We start from the raw sequence: 10,371 nt of genomic DNA on the forward strand, positions 1-10,371 counted from the left end.
TGTAAAAGAAATCCTTACACATTACACACACTCACACATGTTTCTTGTCGACAGGTGCCTTGGGAGCTCTGCGTGAGAACCTACCCTGCATTGGATGGTGTGTATTTGCACCTTGTGTTGTGTGGACATGTCAGGACCCTGTTGTGGATGCTGATGGTAATAGAAGAACAATTTTCGCACATAAAAAACAAGCAGTGTAAAAATGATAAAAGCCTAGAGTAGCCTGCACGTGCAATTGTGTGATGTGCAACGATGGCAGCAGATAAATGAAAGGCAAGAAATATATTCTCAACTCAAATCCTCTATGTAATTCAGTATACTCTCATTATACAGTTATGTGTATGATGTATTACTGCGATCCATGCATTCTGTGCAACATATGGCGGATGGCTCCACAACAAAAACTAGAGGGGCATAATTAAAGGCATTTCTGGTGCCACCCGCAGCTGCATGTTATCTGCAGGATGCCACAACAAAAAGGCAGGGCGCAGCTCTTTGACCACAGGAGTGAAGCCCTGTCCACATCCGACACATCTACCACTAGTATTGTCCGTTCCATATTATAGTTCGTGTAATAAATGTATCACTGCCATGTACGTTTGCAATATAACTGCCTCATATTGTTAACATAATGGGTTTTTTTTTTGTACTGTAAATGTAAACGCTGTGAGCGTGTACAGCAGACACTCCGCTGTCTGACAAGATTTATTTGTTTGTTCTCCCAGATGTGTCTCTGTTTCCAGTCGGACAGATAAGGGACGGAAACCAAACAGCCACGTAGTGAAAGCCGAAGCTCGCAGAGAGGTGAGCGTTTATTGTCCTCCCAGACATCTACCTGAAATGTCATGCCTCGACTGGCACATAGAGCTTTTATTGTATTTGCGTGACAGGAGTTGATTTATTTGTGATGTTTTAGAAAACTCTCCTCCAGCTAACGTTAGCGAGTTAGCAAATGTAGCTTGACAGGTCCCGTCGTAAACACAGGCAGCTAGCTGTCTCGCTAGCGTCGTGAGCTAGTTTTGGATTATCCGTCTGTCTTTGTGTCCGTCCTCCCTGTCACCAGCCGGCAGAGCAAAGGAAAGACACGAGGACAACATAACAGCCTTTATGTTCACATTTATCCATCGCTCTTATGTTTCCTGAACTGAGGACTGCAGCTAACTCAGCAGCACAGCCAGCCAAAGGTTATAATTATTATCATCATCATCTGAAGTGACAGGTAGCATAGACTAGCTGTGTAACATTCAACATGTAGGAGTTTTGAATAATGACCCTGACTTCGCTTTTAAAGCTGACAGCTGCACACCATCCACTCTTAACAACGTGAAAACACAAAGCCAGACTCCTGTTTAAATTCCTGAACCGGGCCCTGCCTGTCGACAAGTGTCCACGATTTGTAAACTCGTGCAAATCAGCCGCTCTCACAATGAATCAGACATTGCAGCTAAGCTGAAACGGATTGAAATGTGTGTTTGCTGCTCGACACGGCTTGTGTCTCTCTTATCAACACCCGATAAAAAGCGAAGCGACGTCTATTTGTTTCTCTGTTCGTAAAAGCAAATGAATCTTATGTTAATTGTTAGTGAATCTATATTTAACGCGACACAATCCACTTAACAACCAAGCCAGCTCGTTAGCCTTTGACTTTAGCTTGTGTTTGAATTAAAGCAGGCGGTGTGTTACGTAACATTATTACTGTCTTAGACAGAGCGCTCCTCTTTACGACGTATCATATTCTCCTAACAGTCCTATCTTTGGTGTTGTCTTTGTTCAGAAGTGTTCCTGGACACCGACACTGCTCCCAGCTGGCCTGCATCCCAAGAAGATGGTTTTGTGAGAAGTTCTTTCCAAAGTCGCACCAGCAGTATTGTGACTGTTCATTTCCCTGATGGAACTGGATACTAATGAATCAGGAGCAGCTCAAATGGAGGCTAACGCTAATCAAGAAACCCACGTCATAAAACCCAAAGAGGCTGAAATCCATACTGTGGACGCTGAGACGCAACCGAAAAATCAAGAGCTGGGATACGCACAAAACACAAAAGGGGATATTCATAATGGTGAGTATGGTGAGCTGTTTCAAACAAACCAAAAGCTGGCTGCTGGGAATTGGCAGAGCTGTAATGTTTTAAGAAGAAACAAATAAAGTAATGTGACAGTGCATTAAAGCTTTCAGAGACCTGGTCCTATTTCAAAGCACTATTTGTCAGCCTAATCAACATCAAAATGTTGTTGTTTGTGAGACATATTTTATTAAATGTTTCATTAATAGCAAACATGTTTGAGTAATGTTACACAGCCTTTTTGATAGTATATAGTGTATGTATGACATGCCTTTATTTTGTGTTGGGCCAATTTATACTATATTCCTACTGCAGTTCATGTCCTTGTGCAGCTTGTTTACAGCTCTGCTCTCTGGTCTGCAAGTTTTTTTCCCCTTTAGGTATATGACTGGTATCCCCTTATCTAACACTCGTATCCTGCCATCCATGATCTGTTTGGGTGGCTATCACAAGGCCTGAGGCCTTTTACTGCTCCATGTTATTCAGCTCATTGGACTGATGTGTTAAATAGCTGAACTGAATTCTGATTAGTTATCATCAGGGGAACACTATTCTTATAGTCTACAGTGGTTAAGCTTTAGGAGAAGAAAAAAAAATCGAGCAATATGAAAAATACAATTTTCTTAAATACTCATCAAAGCTCCGGGGACATGGAAGAGAATAAAATAAAAGCAGCAGAGAAAGAGAGATCCTGACAGATGCCATCAGTCTCAGATTTGACAAAACTCCCCCAGAACTCCTCTTGACTTATTTGTTGATTTTGATTTCTCTATAACATTAGATATTTGTGACTAATTAAGCAACAATCGAAGTTGGGGTTTGGAAAGGATCTCATTGTCTGCCACTTTTGGTGGAGTTTGATTTGTTTGACAATGGCCTGGCAACATATTAAATCATCCTGCAACTGTCATCCAAGCTTGATTCAACTGATGAAACAGCACGGACAGAAAAATTAAATGTGACTAACTTACAAGATGAGCCCTAATCATGCTCCAAGATACAAAAAGCTAAAGAGATGCTTCAGTAGCCACGTGCTGCATGAATGTCTCCAACTACCTTTTTCCTCTTAAGCCATTATGGCTTGACAAAGTCGTCCAGCCTGCTTGCCAAGTGGAACAGCTTTCACTTTGTAGTCTACTTCACAAGAACCTCTCATGACTAATTGTCACATTCCTCGGGGCTTCTCTTCCCCCCTTCCCTTTCAGGTCCTGTCAGTTCAGATGCGATGGCAAACGGAGACGGACTGGCAGAAGGCTTCGGTGCTGCAGGGAACACCCATGTAAATGGGTCCCTGCCTCCAACAGCCCCTCCCCAGAGCACCAGCTCCCCTGTCAACTCCCAGACCTCCCCAGGTGTGGCTTCTTATCCACCCATGATGCTAGAGAGGTCTGAGGGGGCTAGTGCTGAGGTCACGGTACACACGGGTGATTCATTGCAGTCACTCAGACTCAGTATGCCTATGCAGGAGACTGAATTGTGTAAGCATAAACTCATGTGGAGTGAATGCCCCCTATATTTTAACCTCATTTTGCTGTGGGATGTTTTGCTTTTATGGCTCATGTCCGCATCCTTTTTTAACTCCCTCGTCTGTGCATTTTGTATCTGAACAGAAGGATTCAGTGGGAATTTATTTTTAGTTGTCTTTCTGCAACTGGTAGGCATTTGATTGCTTGATTAGAATTTTGGTGTGGGTGCTTCATTTGGAACACTGTTTGGACTAATGGCTGTGTTTTTTGAACTAATCCCTCTGTTATGTTATGTTTGGTGGTGGCTTTGTTCACTATTATGAAATGTCATATTTTTAGGCTTGGCACAAATGCTGTTGGTTTTGTTTGGCTTCACACTACAACTCCCACACAGAACATGATCATGTCTGATCCCATATGTATCCGTTCAATGCATGTAGAGAAGTTTTCATGTATGGTGAATGTATTTAAGATGTAGTGAGATTTGGCAGAATGTGGGAGATATTGAATGTAATATTCATTCATTCACAGGTATGTTTTCATTAGCGTTTCGTTAGTTAGTTCGCCATGCTGATAAACCAAAGTCTTCCCTGTTTGTTTTAGTGTATTTAAATCCTACACCGCACCTTTAACTAACTGCAATATAGGCAAGGGTCATCAAGTAAGCAAACACATAGAGACAATGATACAGTGTTGCACACCCTTTTAAATATATGAGTGTAATATGTACTGTAACAGCCAGTGTCACATGCTCTAAAAGATCTGCAGATCTGTAAAAATGTCTGAGGACAGCATTGCAGACATTGCAGACAGCTTTACTCTTGACTGTATACAGCCATCAAGCATTTACATTGAATTAATGATGCATGCTACAGCTCATTGTTAGGATTCGACTTTTAGACTCATATAAACCCAGGTCTTGTGTAAATCAAGTGGTGTAGTTGTGCAGTATGTGATGAAAGGAACATTGCCCTTTTTTGGCCTAACATACCTTTCCTTCAGCCAACCAGAAGCCATCACTGGAGATGGAGAATGAGGAAAGGATTCGCCTGGAGGCTCGCCGGCGTCTGGAGGAGCAACTCAAACAGTATAGAGTGCAGAGACATAAGGAGAGGGTGAGTGGGTGGAGTAAATGTCTGTTTCCTCTCTTCTCTGTTTGCCTCCAAGGTCCTCATGTTTTTCAACCAGCTTCGACAGTATTTGACTGTGCAATTTCTCCATTGAATAACTATTTGTTTTGAAACAGTATACATGCTGTTCAACTTGTGCTTCATGCCTGTGGATAGATTTGTGCTCAGTTTAAGTAGGCTACTAAGCAAACTATTTTCTTGAAGAATGTAATCCAGAAAATAAACGGTTAAAGACGTATAGTTTTTATAGAGGTATACGTTTTCAGTTTGGAGGCATTGGTACAGGGTTGGCTCCAGACTCTCCTATATTTATGTATTTGTTTGAGTTTAGAGTCTGTCACCACTGATTTACTACATCATACTGTGGGATTTAAGCTGGGCAACATTGTGCCAGACTTTGTCAGGAAGTACAATGGCTCATTTCTTTTATATCCCTTCCTAGTCTCACCGCTCAGCCCCCAAGAACAGACCATTCAGCACCCTGGATCCAGAGCTCATGCTGCACCCTGAGGCTCTGCCCAGGGCCAACACTGTTGCCATGACCAAGGAGTATTCCTTCCTGAGGACCAGTGTCCCCCGTGGTCCCAAACTGGGTAGCCTGGGAATTCCCCCTTCAAAGGAGAGAAAGTCCAGATCACCTCGTCCGAGCAAGATCCACTCCTTGGCTGACTACAAGTCCCCTGAGAATGATGGTGGAGGAGTAAGAACAGCAGACAACACTAATAGCTCCCTCCAGTCTACCATTAGCTCAGTGTCCACATTGTCTGAGGTCAGTGTGATGTCGGAGGGCAGCACCTGTGAGACCGAGTTACAGCATGGTGCTCCACTCCAAATCGGGGACAATGTCTCAGAAATTGATGGCAGTGAATCAGGAACAAGGCCAGGGAACGACGGCAATGACAGTGACAGCTCGTCTTATAGCAGCGTGTCTACCAGAGGGACATATGGCATGCTCTCCGCAGCAGTTGAGCAACAGCGGGGGCCTTACACAGTAGAGGGGAAGGAGATTGCCCCAGAGGCTATGGGTCAGTTTCCCTCTCTGCAGGAGGTACTGCAGGCAGCCAGTGAAGAGCAGCACCTGCTGGAGCTGGAGCAGGAGAGAGAAGGGACAGCAGAGCCTCGCAGCCGCAGAGACAGTTTCTCCAGCAGGTATTTGTCAACTTCAGAATGGGAAGGAATAATATAATGACTTCAACTAATGCAATTCTACACTTTAACTAATTCAATCCTGTATTACAGTGAGATGTTGCTTGCTAACAAATGTTAATTAATCACAAATCATTTGAGCACTAATGTTGTTTACATTTGTTTCAGTGTTTCCTTGGAGAGTTCAGTGATGGGCCACGATGAAATGCTGCAGGTGTTGAAAGAGAAAATGAGGTTGGAGGGTCAGCTGGAATCTTTGTCATCTGAGGCCAATCAGGTAATGAAATGTACCGATTGGGTGTAATCATATATCCTGTTCCTCCTGCACCAATCACCCATCCATTCACATTCTGTGCGGGAGAGGGAAAACTAACATGGAAACCATGAAAATCATCCCAAACAACACTTTTCTGTCCTCCAGGCTCTCAAGGAGAAGACAGAACTTCAGGCCCAGCTCGCTACAGTGAATGCTCAGTTGCAGGCCAAGACGGAGGAGGCCCAGTTCAGCCAGCAGAAGCAAAGTGCACTCACCACGGAGGTCAGCACACTGCGGCAGAACACCACCCAGCTGGAGAAGGCCATGGTGGAGCTCCAGGGCAGTTTGGAGAGCAAGAATGCCAGTCTGGCTTCTCTAAGTAATGACCTGAAGGTGGCTGAAGACCAGTACAACAGACTCATGGGGAAGGTGGAGGAGATGCAAAACACTGTAGCCTCAAGAGACAATACAGGTAAGTGACTGAGACCCCTAGAGCTGAGTGTAGCTCTAGTTAAGCTTTAAGTTAATAAACCACCTAATATGGTGTTGAAGAACCCCCTAATTACCATTTTCCATATCCACTCATTAAATGGAGGTTTTGGTCTTCCACTTTTGCAGTTCAAGAGTTGCGTCTGCAGATGGGTGGTCTTCAGAGCCAGCTTCAACAGGTTCAGTTGGAGCGCAGCACCCTGCAGAGCCGAATGAAGACATCCCAGGCTGAAATTGACTCACTCCAGCAGGTCAGACAGTGGTACCAGCAGCAGCTTGCAATGGCCCAGGAGGCAAGAGTGCGACTGCAAAGCGAAATGGCCAACATGCAGGTAAGAGGGATGCTGATGTGGTTGATTTTTCATGGCTTGGCATTTGTCAGACAAAGGTTGACATGACATTTGTGTTTTACTTCCTCTCCCAGGCTGGGCAGATGACTCAGATTGGTGTTGTGGAACATCTGAAGCTGGAGAATGTGACTCTGTCCCACCAGCTTACTGAGACCCAACACCGCTCCATCAAAGACAAAGAGCGTATTGCTGTTCAGCTGCAGAGCATTGAGGTATGCTTTCCAACATCCCTTTCTAATGCTGTGATCAGGTTTGTATGTCCACTTAGGAAACAGCATATACATGAAGGTGTACATTATTCAGTCAAGATAAAAGCAGAGTTTCCTGAATTACTAAAATGTATTGCAGTATTAGATGTATGTTTTTTAACTGTTCCCTAATATTTTTTTAAATCAATCTTTGTGTAAAACATTTTACTCTCTGTGACTTAGGCCGACATGCTGACCCAGGAAGCTAATTACAAGCAAATCCAGGATGCAAAGACCATGGTGGAAGATGATCTGCAACACAGACTGGATGAGTTTGAGGAAGAGCGAGAACGCTTATTGAAACTGGCAAACACGGCCAGCAGCCTGGAAAGGGAACTTGAGCAGGTAGTCATGCCACATTAAGCAGAAATGTGTTTTCCACTATGTACGGGCAGTAAAACCATATTTTATTCTGCTCTAAAATGCATTTTACATCTCTATCCCACTCAGGTGAGGTTGACCCTTTCCCAGAAAGACGTGCAGGTGCAATCACTCCAGAAAGAACATCTGGAGCTGATGCGCCAGCTGACCACCACTCAGGAGAACCTGCAGACCAAAGAGCAGTCCATCAACCAGCTAGAGGCCCGCTACCTGGAGCTGGAGGCCCAGCTGGCCGAGCTGCAGACAGAGAGCAGCAGCAAGGACGACAGCATCCAGTACCTCCAGAACGAAAAGATTGTCCTGGAGGTAGCTCTGCAGGCAGCTCGGGCAGACAAGAGCCAGCTTGACGAGGGCGCTCAACGGCTCGGAGAGGATGTTCTGGTGGCTTCTGATGTCTTGGATCAGCTTAGACAGGAAGTCCAGGTCAAAGCCAATCAGGTATGGGACAGGTGGAAAAAAAACCTTAATAAATGCTGACATTCCATTGTGGACATCATTATTTTCCCCATCTACTTCTGTAGTGACATCTTGCATTTGTTCTTCAACTCTCCACAAACATGCAGTGAATAATGAGGGCCCTTTGCTTTGTTTCAGGTTGAAACTCTTCAACAGGAAAACAGTTCCCTGAAGAAACAAGCTCAGAAACTGAAGGAGCAGTTCCAACAACAAAAGGTAAACCATCTCCATCCTTGCTCTTAAACAAGACTACGTAAAGCTCTCTCTTGCTGGGTAAAGTTGGTAGAAGTAGACTGTGTCCACTTTGCATACATTTATGAAACACTTGTCAGAAATCTAACAGCTGGCTTGTGCGGATGCTGTCGTGGGAGGATGTATTGTAGCCAGATGGCTGTCTTCTCAGAAGAGTGCTGGTCGACACGCCTCAGTGGATTGAGCAATGGTGGGTGCTGCTCATTTTGCATTGACAGTCTGTTGTAAAGAGGGTGGAGTTTATTGACAGAATGACAGAAATGTGAATTGTATTGAGTTTTTGTAGACCCTTCAGACTCATGCATTCACATTAATTTTAGTCCATCAAATTGTATTAGGACTGCATATTTAGGACTGGAGGAATTTTGGCAGCATCATCAACAAAATAATTTGTCTCTTCACTGCAACTAAATTAAATACTGTAGCATGCCTGATGAACTATATCCATTTTTGATAGATGACAAAAAATAATCTGATCAATTTGCACTTAACTATGGGTTCTTAAGGACATTTTTAAATCATTTTATATTTATTTATTTATAGTTGATACAGCTGCACATAGTGTATACCACAGGTCACTAATAAGCCGACCACGGTCCGGGTCCGGACGCACACTCTGTCCTGTCTGGACCCAGAGCCGGAACCGACATGTCATTGAGTTTTATTCAGTTTTGGCAGAGATTACATTTTGACCGGCGACCCTTTTCTGACCACACTGCTACTCAGCGAAAGGGACATCCTACCTGTCTCTGATTGGCCAGTACTCGTTGCCTTTGTGGGTTCGAGTTGGTTGGGTTTAGGCTTGAGGCACTGAGATTGGCAAGAATGTCAGCCAGTCACAGGCAGGGTGACGGGGAGAAAAATATAAAGGAGTGAAGAGACAAGAGAGAGAAAAGAGGCCAAATTATGAGTCAGTGTGCCATGGCGTGTGCTAAACGGAGGAAGGTTGACACCGAAAACTGGCTTTTAATCCGGAAGATTGCAGCCAGGTCAACCAGTAACTTATTTATTAGATTTTTTATTTATCATTGTATGTAGCTCTCTAGAGTCCAGAGTTGTACTGAAAATAAATATTGTTGACGTGACGTTGAATTATAGCTTTATTTGTTTGATTTGAGTCGTTGACTTCACACAGTGCCGCTGTTGATACAATGACAATGCTGCTTCAGTGTATATATAAAATAACTGTCATGTCTAACTAAATTATAATGCAACTTAAACATGACGATGCTGCAGACCTGAACATGAGGAAAGTTTATCCAGACCTCCTGAAATCATAATTGATTATCCTGGTGTATACCGTCTCAGTCAAGACAAATAGTCAAGACTACTCGCACTCCTTGAGCAATTATTTATTTTCCAGGTGATGGTGGAAGCCTACCGTCGGGACGCCATTTCCAAAGACCAGTTGATCAGTGAGCTCAAGTCCACCAAAAAGCGTCTGTTGATGGAGGTGAAAGACTTGAAGCAGGAGCTGCTGGGTGTTCAGGGGGAGAAGCAGAAGGTAGAACTGGAGCAGACCCGACTACAGAAGGAGGTGGTGAGAGTCCAAGAGCAGATGAGTAACATGGAGGCTCATCTGCAAACCATTCAGACAGAGCGGGATCAACTAGAAACCCAGATCCAGGTAATTATAAACATTTAAGTACTTTAACAATAAATTTAAATGTTATTTTGAATGTAGTATTAGCAGATGTAATTGCACTGTTTGTTTTAGTGTGTTGTAATGTAAGGTATTTTGTGCTTCTCCCACTTCAGTCTCTACAGTTTGATCAGAGCCAGCTAGCAGCAGTGACAGAAGAGAATGAAAGCCTGAGGAAACAGGTGGAGCAAATGGAGGGAGAAGCCAAAAAGTGAGTCATGTGCTGCATGGAGGTTTGGGAAGTGTGAATGATGCAAACAGTAATGACTTGGACCATGATACATATCTCTGTTGTCAAGTGCTATTTATAAATACAAATAAAGGCCATTGCTTATACAACTCTGGATAATCAAAAAGTCATATGAGTCAGGACATGTGATGTGAAAAGTCCATCCATCTATACCAGGGGTCGGCAACTAAGTTTGGACCCGGGCCAAATTTTTTTCTGACAAGTCCATCGCGGGCCATGACCATGCGGGGGGGGGGGGGGCG

At 43.9% G+C, this 10,371-nt stretch overlaps 1 protein-coding gene across 4 annotated transcripts in view; it reads left to right on the forward strand.

The window, feature by feature from the left end:
- Nucleotides 1-725: 725 nt before the first annotated feature.
- Nucleotides 726-10,371, forward strand: part of golga3 (golgin A3) — a 16,373-nt gene continuing 6,727 nt past the window's right edge. The window contains exons 1-14 of one of the 4 annotated variants that reach the window (XM_010733265.3): nucleotides 726-804; nucleotides 1,775-2,060; nucleotides 3,269-3,541; nucleotides 4,532-4,644; nucleotides 5,102-5,808; nucleotides 5,974-6,082; nucleotides 6,227-6,533; nucleotides 6,680-6,882; nucleotides 6,975-7,112; nucleotides 7,332-7,493; nucleotides 7,599-7,967; nucleotides 8,124-8,201; nucleotides 9,601-9,864; nucleotides 9,996-10,090. In XM_010733265.3, the coding sequence (XP_010731567.3) occupies nucleotides 1,889-2,060; nucleotides 3,269-3,541; nucleotides 4,532-4,644; nucleotides 5,102-5,808; nucleotides 5,974-6,082; nucleotides 6,227-6,533; nucleotides 6,680-6,882; nucleotides 6,975-7,112; nucleotides 7,332-7,493; nucleotides 7,599-7,967; nucleotides 8,124-8,201; nucleotides 9,601-9,864; nucleotides 9,996-10,090 (2,990 nt within the window). In that variant the 5' untranslated portion in view covers nucleotides 726-804; nucleotides 1,775-1,888. Of the gene's footprint in view, nucleotides 805-834; nucleotides 1,185-1,774; nucleotides 2,061-3,268; nucleotides 3,542-4,531; nucleotides 4,645-5,101; nucleotides 5,809-5,973; nucleotides 6,083-6,226; nucleotides 6,534-6,679; nucleotides 6,883-6,974; nucleotides 7,113-7,331; nucleotides 7,494-7,598; nucleotides 7,968-8,123; nucleotides 8,202-9,600; nucleotides 9,865-9,995; nucleotides 10,091-10,371 lie in introns of those variants that run through there. The other 3 variants (XM_010733273.3, XM_027273968.1, XM_010733281.3) reach the window with 3 other exon arrangements.

This window comes from Larimichthys crocea, chromosome III (assembly GCF_000972845.2).
Source record: "Larimichthys crocea isolate SSNF chromosome III, L_crocea_2.0, whole genome shotgun sequence".
Taxonomy (NCBI): domain Eukaryota; kingdom Metazoa; phylum Chordata; class Actinopteri; family Sciaenidae; genus Larimichthys; species Larimichthys crocea.